This window comes from Hydra viridissima, unplaced genomic scaffold (genome assembly GCF_058129835.1).
Source record: "Hydra viridissima isolate aposymbiotic clone 2 unplaced genomic scaffold, HvirCarnegie_v1 scaffold_4, whole genome shotgun sequence".
NCBI lineage: Eukaryota > Metazoa > Cnidaria > Hydrozoa > Anthoathecata > Hydridae > Hydra > Hydra viridissima.
Window position 1 is genome coordinate 4,471,198 of NW_028324303.1, and position 24,133 is coordinate 4,495,330.

General features: G+C 27.5%; 2 protein-coding genes across 8 annotated transcripts; both read left to right on the plus strand.

The window, feature by feature from the left end:
* Positions 1-1,573: 1,573 nt before the first annotated feature.
* Positions 1,574-4,466, plus strand: LOC149889473 (uncharacterized). The gene is made up of 3 exons (XM_090085124.1): positions 1,574-1,592; positions 2,318-2,589; positions 2,664-4,466. The coding sequence occupies exons 1-3, from the start codon at positions 1,574-1,576 to the stop codon at positions 4,464-4,466; spliced, it is 2,094 nt and encodes a 697-aa protein (XP_089941250.1).
* A 274-nt stretch (positions 4,467-4,740) lies between these two features.
* On the plus strand, positions 4,741-24,047 carry LOC145183044 (uncharacterized). 7 transcript variants are annotated; one of them, XR_016451849.1, is made up of 21 exons: positions 4,767-5,204; positions 5,387-5,539; positions 8,852-8,908; positions 9,760-9,833; positions 10,049-10,090; positions 11,219-11,356; positions 12,057-12,188; positions 12,436-12,556; positions 12,704-12,946; positions 15,251-15,371; positions 15,989-16,068; positions 16,154-16,249; positions 17,311-19,128; positions 19,264-19,312; positions 19,525-19,631; positions 19,721-19,782; positions 19,937-20,055; positions 20,192-20,366; positions 20,511-20,737; positions 21,406-21,465; positions 23,798-24,047. XR_016451849.1 is itself a non-coding variant. In XM_090085382.1 (21 exons), the coding sequence occupies exons 9-21, from the start codon at positions 12,737-12,739 to the stop codon at positions 23,933-23,935; spliced, it is 3,303 nt and encodes a 1,100-aa protein (XP_089941508.1). In that variant the 5' UTR covers positions 4,767-5,204; positions 5,387-5,539; positions 8,852-8,908; positions 9,760-9,833; positions 10,049-10,090; positions 11,219-11,356; positions 12,057-12,188; positions 12,436-12,556; positions 12,704-12,736; the 3' UTR covers positions 23,936-24,047. The 7 variants fall into 7 exon arrangements, 4 of the variants coding, with proteins under 4 accessions (XP_089941507.1, XP_089941508.1, XP_089941509.1 ...); XM_090085382.1 differs by having other exon boundaries at positions 17,311-19,169; XR_016451848.1 differs by lacking the exon at positions 8,852-8,908 and having other exon boundaries at positions 4,741-5,204.
* The last annotated feature ends 86 nt before the right edge of the window (positions 24,048-24,133 follow it).

Here is a 24,133-nt window from a genome sequence, read left to right on the forward strand (position 1 = left end):
ATGTTTTTCAAAAGAGTAGTTCATTTTAGTTTACCTCACGCCTGACGCAACGAGCTAACAAAGCAATATACCATGATGCGTAGTTTCTACTCATTACAAACTACATGAGTCACAGATACTGATTGGTATCACAGTTATGATTAAACAAAGGGAAAGAAATTAATACACGGATTCACATACCTACAAAACACTCTGCACACTCATGACCTATTAAAAGTGCACTGGAGATCTTTTATTAACCGGAAGAAAGACTTACCCAGTACAAAAAAGAAGCCCAGTAACTGATAGCATTCTTTAAAAGTCATGATGTAGTGATTTGATAAAGTACATTAGGTTTTTCCGGTCGGTATTTTAAATAAAGTTGAGAAAAACGTAATAAGAGAGAATATCGGCGAAAAGTAAATACGTTTATTTTTGTAGTGTTATAAATATAAAACCACTGAAAAAAAAACACTTATTTGGAATATTAACTGACTTGCTTACAATTTAACCATTTTCTATCTTGTCCATATCGGTTAGTGTAACTTGTAGAATGTTTGAGATCTTTTTCAATTGTAAGTAAATGTAAACCTTAAAAAATTTTTAAAGTTTGATATCTACAACTACTTTTTATGCGCATGTTTCAGTTCTTAAAAAAAGGAAGTGGGGTGAAATGGAATGGGGTGGGATGAGGGTGAGATGAGGGTAAGACAAGGTTGGGATGAGGGTGGGGTGTGGGTAGGATGAGGTTGGGTTATCTCTAATTTTACCCTTTAAAATATTGTTACAGACATTTTTTTTTTTTCTTTTAAAAAAAGCTAATAAAAACACTGCATAAATTTATAAAAGAAGATCGCTACCTAATAGACAGCTACCTTATAAACCTTAGTAGCTCTAATATTTTCCAGTTCAGTAATCATATTGTTCTTGAAAGTTCATTCATTTTACGTCTTTAAAGAACTTAGTGGTGTAAATTGTAACAAGAACTAAGTAACAAATTGTAAATAAAAACTATCAATCTGATAATCAGTGACTTCTTAATATTCCTGCACTGCCAAATTGTTTAAAAATAATTTAAAATCCAATTTATCAATGATTAATACTTATGAAAGTTACTGAATCACTTATTGTCACCACACTGTAATATTCCATTTCACTCTGCTATGTTTTTTTATTCTCACTCTAGCCTGATAAAATCGACACCAGGCAATTCATCGGAGAGTTTGTCTGTTTCCTTATTGCAAGTAAGTATCTCTTAACATTTTTAAGAATACTCGAACTAACTATTCTATTTTAGTATAATAATTTATCTTTTCGCATCATACCACAGTGGGCTAATTTTCAAAAAAGCTGGCCAAAAGTCAAAAAAAAAAAATCACTATTGTGATTTTATTATTTTGAAACTACATAAACAAAGCCCTGTTGCATTTAATTGTATAAGAAAAAATTGTATAAATTTTAAAGTTACCTAAATCTACGCAGTTAAACATCTGTTATTAAAAACACTTAATAGGCATTTTAAAAACAAAAAAAAAATGTGGTCAAATAAGTATCGTTTACAAAAAAGTTATTTATCGTTACTAAAAAACTAACTATGGACGATACTATTCAAGGTATTTATATAATATTTTAGTAAAATGTTTTATATTATTTCTCTAAATTTTATGCGAAAAGTGCGAACAAAAAAGTACAGAATAAAGTTTATTTATTTTCTTTAACCTATTTTTCAAGCATTGAAAAAGTAGTGAACCCGCGAGATTCCGCTTAGTTATAATTTGGATGTTGTTCATAAAAGTGTATTCTAAAGATTGATTAAAAGAAAAGGCACCTATTTTTGCCTATTACTTCATTAACTTATATTGTGTAGTGCTAGTCGTGTTTTTTAGTAAACAAAATGGCGGTGTTTTATTTTTTTTACAAAATCAGTCAAATTGTATATAGATATAGTTATTATGTTTCTTGAGAAACTGACTTTGTTAAGTGCAATAAAACTACAAAAAAATTAGTAGCACACATGAATGAGATTTTGACAAAGTTAGAGTGTAGGGGGGGGGGGGGGGGAGAGAAACCCCCTCGGTTACGACGTCTTTTTTACCTCAGCTACGACGATTTTTGTATAGTTTTATTGAATTTTACAAAATCAGTTTCTCAAAAAATATAACAACTATATCTATATACAATCATATGATTAACAGTATATTTTACCTTTCTCTTATATATCGAATTTATATAATATAATATATTATCGATTACTTTTTACTTTATTTTTAATTAGTTTAGTAAAGTTATAATTTTTTTATGATTTTTTCAATTATTATATTTTCAATTAATATCTAAGGTTCACAAAAAGATCATTTGCAAATTCCTCGAATTGAAATTTTTGAAATTTTAAAAAACGAGTTATCTTCAGATCTAGATGACCAGCTTAATATTTTGCAATCACAGTTGTGTCTAAGAAGAAAAATTTGTTTCCAATTTTCAACAGATGATAAAAAGAAACTAAAAAATGTATTGACAAAATTAAAAATAAAATGGAAAAGTAGTAACCGAACAAAAAAAATATTTTTGAAGACACATGACACTTGGTTAAAAGCCTCAACAAATATTTGTGTAAGTTATTTAATGCTTATCTCTATTAAAGTTTTAAACTTTTTTATATTTACTAAACATTTAAATAATTTCAGATTGTTCAAGCACGAAATAAAGAGAGAAAAAGCCATAGTGCAATTGGTCGACCACCTTTGAATTTTGATGAAGCTAGTGAACGAACGAAGCGGCGAAAAACAGAGGAAATGCGTTCGACATTTAGTTCATCCGAGTTAGCATTTGCTTCTCAGATGAGTCTTCGGGCTTCAGGAGCATGCAATGCCGGAGTTACAGTTAAAGATTTACCTTCCACAATTCAACACCGAGTCGCACAAACATCTAAACTATGTGCTGAAACAGCTCTTTCTATACTAATGGAAGCAAAGCTTTCTAAACATCAATATTGCATTATAAGAAGTACTGCAATTGCGAATAGCTCTTCTTTTTTACCATCTTACGAAAAACTTAAAGAAGCCAAGAAAATGTGTTACCCTGAAGATATAACGGTAACTGAAATAAGCGCCGAAGTAAAACTGCAATCTTTATTAAATCACACTTGTTTAAGAATTATAAAAACTCAACAAAATGTAATTGACTCCTTGAATGTAAGTATTTTATCAAATTTTATTTTAATTCTTAAGTGGGGGTTTGATGGCAGTTCCGGTCATAGCGAATATAAACAGAGATTTGCCGATGGAAGAAACTCAGATGCAAATGTTTTTCTGACTTCACTTGTACTATTACAACTTTTGTGTACAAATTCAGTTTTAGGTCAAGATATTATTCTATGGAAAAATAGGACACCCTCATCTACTCGATTTTGCCGACCTATCAGACTTCAATTTCTTCACGAAAATGTCCATACAAGCATTAATGAAAAAGACTATATTGAAGATAAAATTAAATCACTGGTTCCTCTCATCATTGTTCAACATGAAATAGAAATTAAAATACATTATAAATTGGTTATGACAATGATTGACGGAAAAGTTTGCAATGCAATAACATTGACGAAATCAACAATGCGGTGTTATTTGTGTTCTGCTACTTCGAGTCAATTCAATAATATCAATTTCGTTAAAGAAATAAAAGTTGATGAATCAAAATTGGAATACGGTTTATCAACGTTGCACACATGGATTCGCTTTTTTGAATGTTTTTTGCATCTTGGGTATAAACTTGGAATAAAAAAATGGCAAGCACGTTCTGACATTGAAAAAAGTATAATATTACAACAAAAATTGTTAATCCAGAATGCTTTTAAGCTGCAGCTAGGGTTAATAGTTGATCGACCGAAACCAGGATGCGGTAATACAAATGACGGAAATACAGCTCGAAGATTTTTTAAAAACTCACAAGTGTCTGCTGATATTCTAGGAGTGGATTTAGAACTAATAAATCGGTTTCATGTAATTTTACCGGTATTATCTAGTGGCTTTCCAATAGACGCAGGCAAACTCGATAACTATTCTACCGAAACTGCACTACTTTTTGTTGAAAAGTATCCTTGTTACAACATGCCTACAACAGTACACAAAGTACTTATTCATGGAGCCTTAATAACAAAAACAGCAATACTACCCATAGGACAACTATCTGAGGATGCACAGGAATCGAGAAACAAAGACTTAAAAAAATATCGCGAAGATTTCTCCAGGAAAAATTCCAGAAAAAATACAATGCATGACGTTTTTTGCAGACTTCTGGTTTCGTCAGATCCTGCAATATCTTCACTTTTAAAATCTCATGCAAAAGTTAGCAGATCTTTGTCTTCTCAAGCTTTACAAATGTTATTACCTCCGGAGATTAACGAAAACTCTGAAACTCATTCGTCTGTGATTGAGTTTATCAACAATATTTCAACAATAAATGATTCAGATGACAGTGGTGATTTATTTTAAAGTAATATAAATGAAACAATTATGAAAAATGATGCAAATAAAAGTTTATTTTATTTGCATCATTTATCATAATTGTCATTATTGAATTTTGGTACACTTATGTCAAATTCAAAGTTGGGGACTCAAAAAATGCTTTACAGAAAGTTTCCATTAATTATAATCATTTTTTGACTTTTGGCCAGGTTTTTTGAAATTCCGCCCACTGTGCATACCAAGAAAATATAAAAATATTCTTTAGTATTCGTAAAAAATCATATCACGGTTTTTTCGCTAAGCTGCAACCATTAGAAAACTGCTCTAACGTGACAATGTGTATGTCAATTAACCACGAGGTCTTAAATGTTTTTTTAAATGTTAAAAAAAAGTAGTTTAAGAAGAAAAAACAATGATGTTGATTTTGAAAAACAAGTTTTATCAGAAGATATCGCGTTTGTTTCGGACTACATTGGCTCAGACACGATTTCTGAGTTAATTACGAGAGATATTTTCAAGACATTGTCAAAAATATTTTGCGATTCCAAACGGAGCACCACATCAGTTATAATCACCTTCACTAATACTTCTGTAGTAGTAAAGTTAAAAGAAAATGGAACTCTAATTATAAAAGCTCCTTTATATGCTGTCACACTGTTTTCGCAAGAGAATTTATCAGATATCGGAAATGCACTTTGTTTAATTGTTACAGAGAATAAGAATCACATATGCCACTGTTTTCATTCAGATTATGATATGACTGAGGTAATTGTAAATAAATTACGGTAACAATTATTAAATATACATAATTTCAAGAGTTTTAATTGTACATTAAATGATAATAGTGACTTAAAAACACTTACCGTTGTAGAAAGGTAGAATATTTTTTGTTTGTTTTATTGGATTTATTTGATGGGGGAAGGAAATTATTTACATGAATTTTTCAGCTTCATGATACTACTAAGAAATGGCTTTGCAAAGTTAAATCTACTGGCTTGAAGTTGAAAACTTGTTCAGTTCCAAAATCTGGCTTTGTGCGATTGCGATCCACCACTGCTGAAACAAAATCTTCAGAACATAGTAGCAATGCTGAAGAAATAGTATGTATAAGTTCAACTTAAAAGTATAAGCTTTATCTTAAACATGGTGCTGTGCTAGTCTACAGGTGCTTTCTCCCTCCCCATGGTTTCTTTTAGGTTTCACTATAAAATACTCTTAGTATTTTAATTTACTTAGTATTTTAAATGCCTTAAGGCATTTCAACTAAACATGATATCTTTATTTTTTAAAGTGTATTAAATTTTCATAAATAATAAAGTGGTCCAATATTTAGTGTTTTCTTAGGAGAAAGAATTTTTTTAATCAACTTTTGAATAAGTAAACAAGTATATCAGGTTGCTACAATCTATTATCCTGGCACAGGCATTTTCTGTTGAAAGTATAAATAAAGAAAATAGTTAGTGTTGCATCAGCGTTGTTCAGTAAAAAATTTGAAAATAAACTGTACTAAAACTTCTCTCAGTAGAATGATACAGTCATAGGATGAACAAAACATGTAGCACTATAGAGAGATTTTGATATGTCTCTTAAAGACATTTGCTGTTTATATGATTCAAAAAATCATATGCATTTTAGCTATTATTTGTTTGGCTTAACTTCCTGCACAATCCTTTTGATTTCCATTTTAAAGGGATCTGTTACTTTTTGTGAAAATGCTTTATTAGAAAGGTAAATTCATTGTGAGCTTTTTAGAGTTTTTACTCTATAAAAATCAATGAAAATGTTTTGCAAATATAGTTCATGTACTTAAAATAATACAGAGTGCGGCAGCAGTTTGACCATTTTATTATGTTTTAAAATGAATTTTTAAAGCGCTAAAAAGTTATTCATGGAACATTAATAAAAGAAAAGTTAAAGATAAATGCCTTTCCCAACTTAACATTCAATTAGATCTCCTTTTCTCTTTGATCACTGCCTCAAGCCAGTAATTAACCATATCATCATGAAAATATTGTTGGGTTTTTCTGGACCCATGACAGGATGAATTGTCCTGTTGAAAGATGTAACTGTTTTCTGGAAATGTCTTCTTAAGGCATGGCACCACATAACGTTTCAGTTAGCTGATATACATATCAGAGGTAACTTTTTCTCTTTTGTGTAGATTGGCAGGTATTTCTCTCTATTAGAAGCGATGATTCCTAGCATCATGATGGACTGAGAGTGCTTGGTGTGACAGACAGGTTGTGCTCTGTCACCCTTCTGTACTATGAAACTTTCATTTTGCTTATTAATTACTTAGTCAATGTTAAAAAGTTGACTGACTTTTCTAATTGTTTTTAGAGTTCTTTTGACTGTCTTCTCATCAAAATTGAACAGTTTTGCTGTTTTTCTGATGGATATAGTAGAATTCTTTTCAAAATGAATTTTAAACTTTTCAGTGAACTTTTCATCAACTTTTTTGTCCACTGGAGAGGGCATTTGTGCTCTCTCAGCACAATCACTTTTTTTCACTTTGTAAAATCTACTTTTAGACACTCTAGAAATACGAATCACTTCGCGTGCAGGCAAACCCACTTGAATCAAATTTAAAACTTCAGTTCTTTTGGCTTCCATTGTAAAACTTTTAACAAAATTATTTTTTATTCACAATTTTATTAAAATCTAAGAAATAAATTGCAGAAGTATTTTTTTGACATCGTAAAACCTAGCCAAAAATTAGTTCACAAATCGCTGCTGCAACCTGTATTTCACCAATTGCAAGTTTCAGTCATCTTGCTTAAAGAATAATTTATTTTTGTATCAAATTTTTGTTGTAGAATAGAGAGTGACATGAGGTCAGATAATTGTCTCCCCACCCTGTTCATCAAAATGTCCCCATCCTCAGTCCCTAGTCCTCATTCCCAGAAAAGTTGTTCCCCTGTCCCAATTCCATCCCTACAACCTTTTTGGTCTCCTAGCTGTCCCTGGATGCAATCATTTCTAAATTTTGTATTTGAATGTAGTAACAAAATTGTTAAGTACCACATGATTGAAAATAATAATAATAATAATAAAAACATTCATGTTTTATTTATTTGATAGTTAATTATCACCTGATTAAAACTATCATTAGCAGTATAGAAGTAAGAATCAATAAAATAAAAAGTGCAGAAGTATATAGATAATAAAACAAATATAATTTATTCTATATAGTTAATTTACAGAAGATAAGAAAGAAAAATATTTTTTTAAGACTTATTTAATCCATGAATAAAAAGAAGTTTGTTCATTATATTTGTGTTTAGTTGTGTTTGCCTTTCTTAAATGGTGTGTTCTGCTAATGAAAACACATGCTAAGAGGATATTTTTGTAGTTGATATTGCTAGAAAAAGTTATAAGATGCAGTTTCAGTTGCATGCTTGTTTTTTGTTTCCAGAAAACAACCAAATCTTGTAGCGTTTCTTTACTTCTGAGCATATATGTATCTAACTCATCTATATCACTTGAAATGGAGCATATATATTTTCAAAGAATAGTTCTGTGACTTTTCTTTTTTGTTTCGGATTTTCAGCTGATGTGGACTCTGTAGAAGATATGCAACAATACTTTGCTCTATACAATATTTCTGCACTTACTTCTTCATGAAATCTAAAGGCAAATGAAAATTGAAAATCTGAAACACAAAGTCATATAAGACAGTTGATAAAATAAAGGACCAATCTGATGGATGCTTGATAATTGATTGAAATCTGAGGCTGTTTGTAATTTCTATTTGATTGCAATTTCTATTTGATTGCATTTTAGTTGTTACAGTGCTCTTCAAAATAGGCTGAATAACCTAGAGAGAACACCAAAATTTCAGTAATGACTTTTCATTATCATATAAAAATCATCTTTCAATTTCATTATCATATATAAAACCAGATTTAATGACAGATTAGAACATGAGCTTTTGTGCTATTTCTAAAATGCAGACTTGGCTACCAGAATGTTTCTCTATATTTGAACTACTTAAATCAGCTATAGTTTTTTTTCCCCATGCTCTTCAATGTGCTTCATAAATGTCTACAGCAATTCTTTTCCTGAACTTTCATTGACATTAAGGTATCAAAAAAGGCCTTCTTTACCTTTTTTTAAAGTAAACAAAAAGAAAATAAACAACTATAAGAAATATTACTGCAGTTGATTTAAGTTTCTAAATCTTTAGTACAATTAACATATTTTAAATTTTCTTGCTGAGATAGTGTTCTTGGGTTGTTTTTTGTTGTTGTTGTTGTTGTTGTTGTTTTTCTGTTATGCAGCTTTTTCAGTAGAGATTCCTTTTTTTTTCAAAAACTCAAACATCTTTTTAAGAAATTTCCATATTGGGTTAAGTCTTAATTTTAGATTTTTTTTTTTTTAATAATTAATTACTGTATATAATTTGTTTATAGTTCCCAATAGAAGATTAGAAGATTATACAATGTTTTCAATCAAAAGTTTGTTAAAGAGTGAGTTAAGTTATTGTTTAGCATTTTTAAATTTGAAAAGTTTTGTTTGTGCAGTAATTATTCATAGATACTGATGATGCAGTGTAATTATTTGTTTTTTACACCAAGTTTTGACTGTTTACATTTTGTTTCTTCGTGTTGCCATGAACTTTTTTCTTTTTTTTTTGCTGGACCTCTTCTTACTTTTAAGGCCTATCTTGGACAAGGAATTTGCAGAGGGAGGAGGGGGGGGCTCTTAGCACAGTGCTGATTAACCAAAATTATTTAAGTTATTTTAAATTTTGTAATCAAATTTTGTTAAACAGTGATTGAGTGATTGAGATTTGCAAAGCAAAGTCCTTTCTAACTCTTACTAGTTAATTAAAAATACAGAAAGGGTATTATGCAATACAATTTAGACAATCAAATTTTGTTAAACAGTGATTGAGTGATTGAGATTTGCAAAGCAAAGTCCTTTCTAACTCTTACTAGTTAATTAAAAATACAGAAAGGGTATTATGCAATACAATTTAGACAATCAATTATTGCTGAATCAACAAATTTTTTAATAATGTAAAAATTATGAATAGTTAACATGTGATATGTCAGGATTTAAAGAACGTCATTTGTTTTTTTATATTTACTACCCACAGTTAAATTTAAAAATAATAGTTATTTGATAAAATTAGTCTGCTTCTAATATTATGTCAGAAAATTTTGCAAGTCTTTTTAAAATTATATTTTGAAACAAAGTTCTAAGTTAAATTGTAATTATTTCTTCTGGTAAAAAAAAAAACATACATATATATATGAACTTCTGATAAAAAATCTACTAATTCTTCTGATAAAATCGTTTATTTTTTACTTGCAAGGTAAAAAATGATAGAATTTCGCAAGAGATCTGTTCTAAGGTGTTGATCAAAACTCTCCCAACAAGTTTAAACAGGTAATTTCTGTTACAAAGTTTTTTTAAATTTTTTTCTTTTTTTTTTTACCTTTTTTTTTATTTTTGAAACTCTGATATTTTAACTTAGATAAATATTTTGATTATGATAAAGGATGCAACATTTTCTTTCTACCAAGTTAAGCTATTTTTTAAGTAGTAGTCTAAGATTATGACTAACAAATGTTATTTCTGGGTGTTTTTAACTTTTTATTTAGATATGTAAAGTCATTTCAATCCGCTATTCAAGCAATTAAAAGGTTTTACTGTACTTTTTATCTATTTACAAACAAAACAAATTTCTCTTCTTTTAACACAAAGCTTGTTGATTGATGTAGGAGTTTGAATAACAATATTCAAAACCATCCTTGTCTGAGGTATCTTTAAAAATATCTTGCATACCATAAAAATAAAATATCATGGAGCTTTTTTTGGTGTAGGCACTCCAAATTTCTTAGGATTTTTTTTTTCTCACAAATTTTATATTTCCAAATAACAAAGTTGGCTGATAAAAATAGTATTAGACCATGGCACAATGTTAGGATCCCACACATAAAAGTCTTGCTATATATTCAAATAAGCGGCTGAGCATTTAACTTAAAACAACTGCTTTTAATTTTTTCAAAATTTAAGTAGCTGTTGCACTGTTTAAGTATTTTGAAGACAATTCATAGTTGTTTTAATTATGAGAATTTTTTATTGACTCACCATTTTCATGAAAGGAAAGGGTGTTAATTTTTTTTTTTTTAATTGATTTCTGTCTTCCTTTAATCTTTTATGAACACCTGTTGTTTTTGGTTAACTACAAACTGCTTATGAAAAACCTAAAGTTAAATAATTGAAGTTCTTTTCTATGGATAGCACCATTGTGCTGTTATCTTTATTGTTTGATAATCTTATCATCTGATATAAGGTCTTTTTGTTATGGCTTGTGATCCTTTCATTATGTATTTAGCATTAAAATATCTTATCTGATATTTTATGCAAGTATTTTTTAGATGATCATAATTTTTATTTCGTACTTTAACAATATACTATATTTTTTTATGGGGAGTATACAATAGAATAAATGTGCCCTATTTTTTTCCATTCATGTATATGAAAGGCTATGAAGTGGTTGAGTAAAAGTTTTTTTTTTTTTTGTTAACTATAAGCTGCAACTATATTTGTCGTTGCACTGTATTTTCTTCCTTTTGTTTAGCAGAAACAAAATGTATTTCTTATTTTAACTGAATATATAGTTTTATGAAACTTTTAAGTGTATTTCTCAAACTCTTATTTTAGTATTTAATAATCTATTTTTAACAGTTTTTATTGTGATTTTATTAGTTGATTAATATTTTTGTGTTGTTAATTTTAAATTAGAATAATTCAAAAAATTTTTTTAGCTGTGATATTGGGATTTTGCTAAACTGTCTTGATGAAGATATTCTTATTTTAAATGCGGTTGATGAATATAGCTTTAGCCTTTTACATTTTGCTGTTGAATCAAACAACATAAAAGTAGTTCATGCTCTTCTAGAAAAGTAAGATTGTTTGCAATTAAATTTTGTTAATTTTCTTTTCCTTTTTTTTTTTTTTTTTTACACATAGTTTCTGCACTAATATTTTAAAAATCCTTTTGATACTCAGCATGTAGTTAGATAACTTTTTTATTACTATTGTTTTTACTGTTTAATCAAAGGCCATTACTGCTGCCATTATTACTACTGTACTGGTAACTAACAAGAATCACCACCTTAATTTATAATAAACTTTAACCAAAATTTTGCAAATAGCCTTTGAATTTTAATGGAGGTTATATTTAACTGTATTAAACAATGAATAAACAGCTTCGTTATCACTTCGTTAAACAATGAATAAACAGCTTCGTTATCAAAGTTAAAAAAAAAAAACACTTATTTTTAGATTTACTTTTAAGATTTTTTATAAGGAAAAATAAAGTTCATTACTTTTTATCAAATTTTAGTTGTATTTTTATGTTGTTCATTAATGTTGTTCAATAATTTTCTGTTGTTCATTAATGATAACATTAATAAAAACAAGCATTTAGTAGCCTTAATTTTTTTTTTATCAAAAAATTTTTTAAATTTAAGTATCAAACCAATATATCTAAAAGTTGAAAATGCATATCTCAATGTTGTGACTATAACCTGAGGTTTATTTGTTAATCATAATTGTTCAATAAAATGTTTAATTAAATTTTTTACTCATTTTTATTAAAAGGGGTATTGACGTCAACATAAAAGGTCCAAATGCACAGACAGCCCTTCATTTTTCTGTTTTACTTGAAAATTATGAACTAGGAGTCATTCTTATTGATAATGGTGCTGATATCAATGTCAAAGATGCATTTGGGTAAGGGTTGTTCTAAAGAAAAAGAAATTTTTTTTTTTTTTAATTTATATTTTAACTTAGCTATATATAGGTTAAAGTATCTTTATTTTAATTTTTTTTTTAGTATGCTTTATATGCTAAACTATTATAATTTACATCTTCTCTGCTGACTAATATAACTTCATAACCTTTTCTTTATTAACTTTTAGTAATTTAAAACTTTGATATTTAAGCTTTTGAAAATACTTTTGAAAAACATTTGCCTTAGACAAACTCCACTCCATCTGTGTGCAAATAGCCTAACAAAGTTGCCATTGTTATTAATAAAAGAGGGTGCCTTTGTCGAAGTACCCAACATAAAAGGAATACGGCCAACTGACATTAACAATGTATGTTTGTGGTGATCAGACCTATTTATAAAGAAAATTGAGTATTTTAAATTAAATTTGTACTAGTCAATTTTAAATTAGATTTTTTGTTTAACATTTTCTTGATTTCATGTAAATAACCTGCACAATTTTTTTGATTTTTTTTAGAAGTTGAAAGAAATTCAAAGTTCTTTGCTTTATATGATAATTGAAGCATTTACAAATTTAGACATACTATATGTAACTGGGAACAACAACCAAATCAAGATAGATGAAGTTTTATCATCCCATTATATTTTATCCCATTTCATTTCACAATCAAGTTTATCTGCTGATAATCTAAGAAGCTGCACTTCTAGAAATACCACTTTAGATTCACTTATTGAAAATAAGATTGATTATTCTAAAGAGGTTTGCCTTTTAGTTTTTTTCATGCTACTTGTATACTGCTGCTTCTTTTATGCTGCTATTTACATCATTCTTATACTGCTATTTACATGCTTCTTATATACTGGTACTTAAGTTTTGTCAAGTAATGTTATGTTTACAATCGCCCAAAAAAGTAATTATATTTTTTATGTGCAATAGAAAGCTAAATGTTTTATAGGAAACAAGTATGTCATTAACTTATTATCCTTTTTCATCTCTCTCTTCAAATAACTCTCTACAAAACTCTCTCTACAAAACAAATGGTAGTTGAAAGGTGCTTAGTCTGACAAATTTAGTGTGAGAGAATATTTATTGTTTCTCAGTGGAAGAGAATACCATTGTATCTCCAGCTTTTTGATATGATTTCTTTCATGAAAATTAGTTTATGATAAATTTAGAAATTATAAAGATAGTTTCTGACAAATTTAGTGTGAGAAAATATTTATTGTTTCTCAGTCATAAATCATCACAATTAAATTAACTTAGAGATGTGATGAACTGTCTTCTGGAAAGATTTGATATGACAGTGTCGGACTGAATTATCCATGCACAATCTTCAAAGTTATGCGAAGAATGTGGTTCATATAAGCACATGATTAGATTTCACCAGATACATTTTCAAAACCAAGAGGTTTGAAAATATTCAAGAGGTTTGACAAGATTAAGAGCCTTTTTACTAATTAATTTCTGAAATTGTTGAGATTTTTATGTTTTTGTTAACTTTTATCTTTAATTTCTGAAATAATTAGATTTTAATGTTTTTGTTAACTTTTATCTTTAATTGATAGGCTTTGAAACAAAGTCTAGTACATAGATTAAAACATCTGTTAATCACTTTATTTTTCTCACAACAACATCATTTAGTCCTTAAGCATTTGCTGCTATTGTTTTAAATTAGCATTTTCAAGTTTTTTCTTTTATGATATTTATTCAAGCAGCTTTTTAGCTCATTGGAGTATCTTGTGATGATTACTTAATGAGTTTGATGATACTTAATGAGTTTCCAAAAACCTGACTTTGATGGTTTTGTCTAAACTAGCATATGTAGTTGGAATTTTGTTATTTGAAAGAGTTTTTTTTTGTTGCAAACTTGCTGCATGTGATATAGAAAAAAAAAAAACTCTTTTTTTTTTTTCTCTTTTTTTTATACTATTACTTTCTACATCTCTTGAAATTGTGTCATCTTCATCATTAGTAATAACATGGTATAAAGATGTACTAAGGTTTTTATTTGGTTTTCGATCTTAGTTTGAAAGGAATCCAATTTCAGTAAAGGGTCTCAATGTCTTCTAGCATCAACAGTCAAATTATGTGTCCATGAGTTCAAATTTTTCTTGATCATTTTATTTGACTTATTATAAGCCATGGCAATAACAAAACTAGAAGTCATGAAAACAGAACAAATTTTTTTGTTTATTGTCTATTAATAATCTTAATAATCTATAGATGTATAAAACAGCAGTTAAATAAATAAAAGACTAATTGATTTGGAATCAAATATCAGTTACACATCCTAACTATTAAGGCTGTATACTAAAAACTAGAATGGATTGGTGCAGAACATAATGTTTGAATAATTTTGGTTAATGTTGATCAGGAGGGATTTCAACAAAAAACTTGTGCTTTCCTTGTAATTAGTGCTTGATGCCATAAAAACACCATTATTCATAATTTATGAATGTTAGTATTTTTACACCAACATCCATAAAACACAGCAACAACCATTAAATGCACAAAATCATATGCACATCATCATAAATGATTGATGAAAATTAAAAAGAAGTAAAAATCTTAGAAATGTATCAATAATACATAATTGGTATTATTCTTGATCACCATCAGATGAAATGTGGTTTAGTAATCAGAACAAAAGTTCCACCAAGATCTCAGTAAATACAAACATTTCCAAACATAATTTTTGTTATTGTATTATTGCAAAATTATCATAATTATTTTGGTTTTAATTTCAAAATGAATATCAAGAGGATATTCATTTTGAAATTAAAACCAAAATAATTACTATAATATTCTCTTGATATCCATCGAAATTAAAACCAAAATAAAAATTGTTGACAAAAATTCTCTAGTAAAACAAGCTTAAACTGTTGTCAAGTTTCATACTTAATTTGCAAGTTACAAAATGTATTTATTAGATAAAGATATAATTACTTTTTGGCAAGTCATCTATTTTTAACCCTATATTATAACTGAGCTTAAGGTCAGTTAACATTTTTTACATCAGAAATTCATGCACAATGGTTTAAAAATAGCTTTTTTTGTGTTTAGAAAACTCACAATAAAGATTCTTTTGGAAAAGCAGAATTGTTGTCTATTTTACTGAAATTATCAGCTAATGGAGAGTGTAATTTTATTTTAGTAACCGAACTATGCAAACCCAAATTTGTTGGTATGTATATATTCCTTTTTTTTTTTTAAACCCTAATTTTAACTAATAAAAAAAAACTAAAAAAACTAAAAATAATGCTCAGTAATGTTCAACAATCAATCATTAATTTACTATAAATTACTTATTCTTTTCTGATCAGGCCTTAAAGATATGCAACTTATGATTATATGGAGAAGGAGTAGAATACTTTATGAATTATAAACAACAATTACAAACATTCCTAATTACAAACATTTGTAAAGATGTTTAAAACAGTTATAAAGATAGTTTAAAGCTTTTTAAGAATGCCAGTAAGTTGTTTGAGTGCATAAAAGTATTTTTTCCTTTTAGGTTATTTTCTACACTACAAACATTTGTTGTAACTTGCACTTCCTTTTACTCAACTTTCATGCTGCTTGTTTTTTAAAATCTTTTTTTTGTACTATTTTTTGCGGTATTTAATAGCTTTGTTTTTGTCTTTTTTTAAATAACAAAAAACTAAAAATTAAATCACTATTTTTTTAAAATTTTTTTTTGTTAGTTAAGTGGTCAAGATATATTTTCCCTTAAGAACCTTTAAAGTTTATGTGAAAAAACTATTAAAATTTTTAATATATAAACATAGTGTGTCTTTCTAGTAAATTTGCAACTTCTGGCATACTCTGCTGAAAAACCTAATGTTGAATGGGTTTCAAAGTTTTTATTGAATTTATTTAATGTAAGTTGCATTTCAATTTTTTGCTGGGGAAATATTTCGTATTTGAAATGGAAACATTTGTAAAACTTTTGATTAAATTGTTTAGGTAAACACTGGTTGGGAACATGAGAATCACAGATTGCTGATATCTACATTTTTTAAAACAGTAATGGATCTTTTAGATTCTGAAGAACCTCTACAGGTTTGTAGTTTTTAATTTGATTGCCTGGATTGTAATTAATTCATTTATTTGTTTGGAAAAGTACCAATACTAAATAGTATTTGAGAAATCATTTTGGTGCTCTGTTTTAAAACCAGTATCAAACTAAAAGTAATAAACCAGTTGCAACTAAAGTGACTTACAGGAACTTAAATAGATACTTAGATAGAAACAGAACTTCAAACTTTAGTAATCTGAATTTAAACAAGTATTTATAGAGACTAAAAAGCACCTGCTCATTTTATTATGATTTCAATTTTAGTGTACAATTACAGTGTCAGTGTACAAGTACAACTACTAACATTAACATACAAGTACAATTACTAATAGCCGTTAACATGTCAGTGCACAAATACAATTACTCACATTAATATGCAGGTGCAACTATCATCATGTTAGCATACAGTTACAATTAAGGTCAGAAAAGCAACACAGATGAAAAGTATGTTTTTAAATGTACCATTAGCATAGTCCACCAAGAGATCACCAGGTTTAAGTTCTCTCCCTCTTGATTTTTTTTCTCAAGTAAATACATTTGATCTATTTGCAAAACAGTAGCTTTTAAAAGCTTCATGCCAAAGGGTGCCAGAATTCTGTATAACTGTTAATATTGCTTCATTGTTCACCACTCAGCTTGGACAACAAAGAAATGTTGGACCTTTATGTGCATTATCCATGTTTGTAAAGTGGTATATAATTTTTTTGATTGTGTCAATTCTAAGGGTGCCTGATATTTTTGTAACCTTTAACAGTGACAATGTTATAAACTGCTGTTTTGTAACTATTTAACTGTGGTTACCTAATAGCTACTATTTGTAATCAAAGCCTTTTTATACTTTTACATAATATTGTATTTTTTAACAAGGAATAATGCTAATAATATTTTTGTTGCTAGTTTTCTTCATTTGACATTTTATCAAAAAAAATTTTAAAATAATAAGATGTTAAGTAAAAGAACAAAATAAATTAAATAGAGCAAGAATCAATTTTAATTTGAGGATAAGTAAAGATATGATTTAAACATAAGTTTTTTTCTTTTTTAGACCACCTGTTTATTCATTCTCAATTCTATTATCTCCAAAGACCATGATGGTTGTTCTGCTTCAATTGAACGGGATAATCAAATTTCAATTTTAACAAATATATTAGGTCCTGGCAAAAAATCTCACCAAACTTCAAATATGACAAATGCTAATCATCTACCATCTAGCTTATTTTCAAATGAGTTTAATCCGATCAAACAGTCAAGTTGTTCTATTTCAAATGCTGCTTTACAGCTTGACTCATCAATATCTGTAAAACTACAAGCTAAGGAATTCTTGACACAAAACTTGGTCATGAAATTATTAGCAGCAAGTAGCTATAAGTTTAAGTTTATTAATCAGTTTATTAAAGAAAATATCTTTAATATTTTGCTGAACAGTCTTTTAGATCATGACCAAGATGTTGTTTTACATTGCCTTGTTGTAATTGTTAACATTGCAAAAAATTTTAAAAACCAGGAATATATGAAAAAGATGGGTGTTGAAGCAAGTATTTTAAAACTTCAAAACTCTTTTGGCATTCAAGTTCAGTACCAAGTCATCAAGGCTCTTGTCTATTTGGGACATGTTGATGCTGAGAAAGGTTATCTATATAAATTTTTACTTGACAAAGAAATAAGTCCCACTGTAATGTTGAATAATGACTCTTTAGGTGGATGTTCAGTTGAAGGTTTAATCTTAGATTTGACTAAAGGTAACCATTCATATAACTATGCGAATGACAGTAAAGAATCAGTTAATTTTTTGATAAGAATGTTCAAAACTTTTCTTCACCCAGTCATACTTATGCGCTTACTGTTGCATAGATTTCAACATCCTGATATATATAAGAGTTTTATCAATAGCAATCTTACTCAAGATTCTTCAATAATGGAGGCCAATTATCCACTCCCAATTTTACACATACATCTTATGCGCATTTGGATAACATGGTTAGAAAGGATCCCAGAAGATTTTGATTCTGAACCAAACTTAAAAAATGAGTTATGGCATTTGGTTAGTTTAATGAAGGTTGTTGGTGGCCCATACATTCCTTGTGCAAAGCATTTAGAATTTTTACTTGATTCTTGTAGTTTTGAAAAGCCTATCAGAATGCCATTAGATCAGCAGCTACACAATAGTTTATTTGATGAACTTAAAAAAAAAATACTTGATGGAACTTTACCATGTCATGAAAATGATTTTGTTTACCTAGCTGGAATCCAGCTTTATGTTGAAGATTTATGTAAATATGGATGTGACTTCCCATTGCGTTTAAATACAATTAAAAGCCTTAATTACAAGCGTTTAAAATACAGTTTAGGTAAACAGGCTGTTTCTATGAAAAAACTAGTAGGAAAGATTCGTTTTAATTATGAAAGATGCATGTTTCTTAGGACTTCAATTAGAAATGCAAAACATAACTATATTGATTTGTGTCAAGCTTTGCCCAGCTATGGTTGCAAATTTTATCAAATTAAAAAGTGCTCGCTCTCACAAAAGAAAGCTAACTTAGTGCTAGGCTTGAATGCAAAGCAGTTTATTATTATGGATACCAGCTCAAAACTTTGCTTAAAACAATTTAATCTTACAGATTTACATCAATGGTTTCCTTATGTTGAATCATCAACTTTAAAGTTAAAGTTTAAGAATGTTAGTAGTTGTATTGAGTTTGTACTTGAAAATCCTGAGATCTTAAAAGAAATATCTGATCAAATCGTTAAATACTTTATAAGCATTTTTGGGAATCTAAGCAATTTTGATTCTAATCCATGGGGCAAATTTGCTGAAGCTTGTGGTATTTGGGGTGTATCTGCACTGGAAGCTAAGATGACAAAAGTAAATGACTTTCTTCAGTTTTCTTCATCTTTTCAAAATAGGTTAGTTCCACTTTGATCATTGTTAATACTTGTAAAATGTTGTTTGATTTCAATTTAAAGATTTTGCTATTTAATCTTGTTATTTATTGTTTAGTTCAATTTTAGTTCAAGATTCAACAAAGTTGTTTAATTTGACCAATACTGTAAGACATTTAATAACACTTATGTTTGAATTATATACATTTTTGTTAGTATAATTTATTGATTGCTGTTTTTAACCATTAAAAAAATTAATCATTTGACTTTGCAATCATCAGAAAGAGTTAAACAGTTAGTTTAAAAGATATAAAACAAAAAATTAACCTTTTATCTATAAAACAAAAAATTAACCTTTTTTCTGTTTTTATTTGCACAGGCTTCCTTGGTTTATGATGATAATGGAGAAAATATAGAAAATCATTATGTTAACTGCTGTTGTCCTCCTGATCCTGATATCAAGGATTTAAATTTAAAAGATTTCAGGTGATTTTATGATGATTAGCAATTAAGTAACAATCAAAGATTCAAATTATGATTGTAAGTTTAACAAATATTGTTAAATATTGTCATAGTGCATTTGAGCTTCTACAACATCCACAAGAGCTGGCACGACAGATTACCCTAATAGACCATGGTGGGAAATTAAAAATTTCATATATTTTTCACTTCATCAAAAAATTTGTAGATAATTTGTCATGTATTTGAATATGTATAGCAAAAGTATTTATGTTAGGATTGTTCATCAAAGACATTTTTTGATCATTTCTTATTTAATTTTTAATTTACAGATGTGTTCAGTAAATTATCAACTGATGACTTGCTTCGTAAAATTGGTGTTGGTTCTATTAATGAGTATAGTTATAAAAAAGAGCTCTCAATTGAAAAAATTGTATGTCGTATTAATGAGGTAAAAATTTTGCTAATTTTTGCTACAGTGACACCTACCTACTAATTTTTATTCCTGTTATGTTTAATGTTGCTTAACTCTTGATCATCGATCAAATTCATTAGTATTTTTTAAGTCAACTAATTTTATTTTTTAGTTAAGCAATTGGGTTTCAAACTGCATTGTTTCAGAGATAAACATTCAACGTCGTGTTCATCTATATGTTAATTTTATTCAGACAGCAGTTCACTGTTTTCAATTATGTAATTACAATGCTGTGGTTGCTATTGTAGTGGGTGGACTGGGTCATACTAGTGTGCTCAGATTAAAAAGTAAACTTATACTTTTTTTAGCTTCTAAAAATGTACTTGTATTTGTAAAGATGTTTATGTTATCAAATATATACAGTCAAATAATAAAACTAATTTTAAAAAAGTGCTTTTTGTACCTATGATTATGAAGTGTAAATTTTTTAGGTACACTTGAATATGTCCCTTGGGATCAAGTTAATAGAATGAAACAGTTACAGAAGCTGATGAATCCAAAACGAAATTATTCCCACTATAGGAAACAATTACGTTTTACATCTACATCTGCAACTGTACCTTACTTAGGCGTTTATATGAAAGACTTGACATTTTTAAATGATGGAAATCCAGATTTTTTAAAAAGAGATATTCTAAATTTATTCAAGATTGTTAAGGTTCTTTCTTATTGTTTTTGATTTATTTTTTTTACCATAATTATTATTATTATTGTTATTATTATTATTATTATTATTATTATTATTATTATTATTATTATTATTATTATTATTATTATTATTATTATTATTATTATTATTATTATTATTATTATTATTATTATTATTATTATTATTATTATTATCATCATTATTATTATTATTATTATTATTATTATCATCATTATTATTATTGTTATTATTATTATTGTTATTATTATTATTGTTATTATTATTATTGTTATTATTATTATTGTTATTATTATTATTTTTATTATTATTATTATTATTATTATTATTTTTATTATTATTATTATTATTATTTTTATTATTATTATTATTATTATTATTATTATTATTATTATTATTATTATTATTATTATTATTATTATTATTATTATTATCATTATCATTATCATTATTATTATTGTTATTATTATTATTGTTATTATCATTATTATTATTATCATTATATTATTACTATTATTATTATTATTATTATTATTATTATTATTATTATTATTATTATTATTATTATTAATTGGTATTACTATTATTATTATTATTAATTGGTATTACTATTCTATTAGAGGTGTTGCTGTTCTTACATTTGTTATTCTCATTTTCAGATAAACTCTATTTTGGCAGAAATTTCCTCCTATCAACTAAAAGCATACAATTTTAAAAAAGTAAGAAACTTTATAACTTAATTATCATGGTGACCAATGTGCATATGTTTAAGGCACTCCTTCCCATAAGTAATTTTCTAAGATTAATGCAAATGTGCAAAATGTTAAACTTTTACTGGTATCTTTTGGATGTACATAATATATATATATATAACAAAGAATTGCTTGTGAATCTCAGCTTTAACAGTAAACTCACACAGTCTATGATGCATTAAGAGTTTTCCAATTCATCCTAGTTCTTTACAACTCAAGCATTTCTTAACCAATTTTTTTTGAACATCTCAACAACAACATGCATTAATTTCTGTCTAAAGCCTTTTTTTTTAAAAAAAAAAATAATAAATAAAATAAACAGTGAAAAGTAAAATCATCAATAAAAATCAGTAAAATAAGTCAATTAATTAGAGTGAAAAGCTTACTTGTTACTTCAATAAAGTACTTTTTTTTCTTTTTTAACTTTTGTTTTAAAAATAAATTTTCAATGAGAAAATACTGCTTATAAAATAAATCTTTTATTCATAATTTATGTATGATATGCAGAATTTGCTGTTTGGAAGATGTTGACTTAATAAATATTTTCTCTTTTTCACTTTATGAGATAAAAAGTTGGATAAGAAAAAACCCAATCCCTGAACCATGTGTAATATGCATTTTGTTACAAAACATTTTTTGCTGCTTTTTTGTTACTTTTACATCAACTTTATGAACAGAATAATAGAGTTAACTTTATGAACAGAATAATTTTATTTTTGTTTTTTTTTTGTTACTTTTACATTAACTTTATGAACTTTATTTCCTTTCTCACATCTTGGCCAATCATTAAGCTTTCAAAAAAAAATTGTATGTTTCATTTGAATAGAAAACCTGCATATCTTTTCAATAAAGGTGAACTGGCGAAGTCAAAATATTTAGAAATCTCTTCCATTTAATAGTGAAAAAAATACATAGAAATTTACATATTTTTCAGTGTCATGCTTTTTCATAAAAGTTAACCTTTTTATACTATCTTCTAGATCTGGCAAACTATCAATGATATTATTTTCTTTATCATCAAAATCATTTAAAAGCATAGAGAACAGTGATGACTATCATTGAATTTAAGATCAATATTGATTAGCATGTTGAATATTCACTTTTTCTATAACTGATTTAGTGGTTGTAATAAAAGTGCGCTAGACTTGTAGTTTTCCATAGCATTCTTAATTGGATCAGAACAAAACCAATCAAAAATAACTATCGTTTACATTTGATAGACGACAAGATTATTTATTTACAAGATACAAGATTACTGGTATCTCTAATAAGCGATATTGAACAACATTTATCTGATCTTTCCATACGTCTTCATACACTTTCATACGCCTTTATACCTTTCATACGCCTTCATACCTTTCATACACCTTCATACCTTTTATATACCAATCCTTTCATACCCCTTAACACACCAATCTTTTAGTGTATGAAGGGGTATGAAAAGATTGGTATATGAAAGGTATATTTACCTTTCATACAGAAATCTTTTCACATACCTCTACTAGACGCAGCATCTAAATTCTTTATCATTTTTGGTGAAAGAATGGAGACGATATTTAGGGGTATATTGAAACATTGAAGTTTGATGAAATGATCTCAATATCCCACGATATAAAGTAAATTTAGTGTCATCTGGAAATTTACATTCAGTTTACTAACAACATATTTTGTTACGTTAAAACTTGCACACTAATAATCCGTATTATTTTTTCACCTTCTTTAAGAGAATAATTTAAATACAGGTATTCTACTATCAGTGTAAAAGTTCACAACACACAACACTTCAAAGTCATTGTATTATAGGATTACTATTAATTAATAATATCAAAACAACTTCAAATAATGCGCAACGATTAACATCCGCATTTTCGTTCTTTCTCAGGTTTTTAAAATATTGTTTATTGTCAGGTTTTTATTTTTTTATTAAATTATCGTTTATTGTCAGGTTGTTAGGTTTTTAAATGATCGTTCATCGTTTATCGTTAATGTCAACTTTGTGAATCCTTTTTCTGTTTCTAAGAGTATTTAACTTTTTAATGCGGCCTTCAGTCTTGGCTCATAGTTATTTGTGTGCCTTTAGATTTTGTTATATATTTTACTCTGATAAAATTCTGCTTTAATTGTAAATTTGCGAGAGATTTCTATTTTTGTAGAACCTGTAAAATAATTGTTATTATTTCAATGAATTTTGTAAGTTAATTACTATTATTTTCTTGAAGTTTGTAGACTAATTTCTACTAGTATATCTCTTATGTAGCATAGCTATGAAATATAGATAACATTATACATAATGTTTTAGATAAATGAAATACAGGATTACTTATTGAGTCGACCAATTCTTACTTGCGATGAGTTGATAGATTTATCGGAACGTATAGAGCCTTCGTTTGGAGATAAATCAGCTGTGTTTCTGAAGAAAATCCCTTGTCTTTTATAATCGCATAGGATAAATATGAATAGAATAACTTCGTTTGATAAAGATGAAGTAGCTGTTAATTTTATTTGCTGTATTTTGTTCTTTATGTGAAGATTCTCTATTTATAATTAAATCTTTTCATAGCGTTTTCTATTCCAGCTGACGTGAACTGACAAAAAAAAAAAAAAAAGCTTTAGACGAGAAAATTTTAATTAAAAA

Excerpts from the sequence above, each read along its gene's own strand:
- LOC145183044 (XM_090085381.1), top strand. The coding sequence starts at position 4,818 with ATGTTAAAAAAAAGTAGTTTAAGAAGAAAAAACAATGATGTTGATTTT. Across the intron at positions 5,205-5,386 it reads CAGATTATGATATGACTGAG|CTTCATGATACTACTAAGAA; the intron begins GTAATTGTAAAT and ends TGAATTTTTCAG. Across the intron at positions 12,189-12,435 it reads AATGTCAAAGATGCATTTGG|ACAAACTCCACTCCATCTGT; the intron begins GTAAGGGTTGTT and ends CATTTGCCTTAG.
- LOC149889473 (XM_090085124.1), top strand. Across the intron at positions 2,590-2,663 it reads AAGCCTCAACAAATATTTGT|ATTGTTCAAGCACGAAATAA; the intron begins GTAAGTTATTTA and ends AAATAATTTCAG.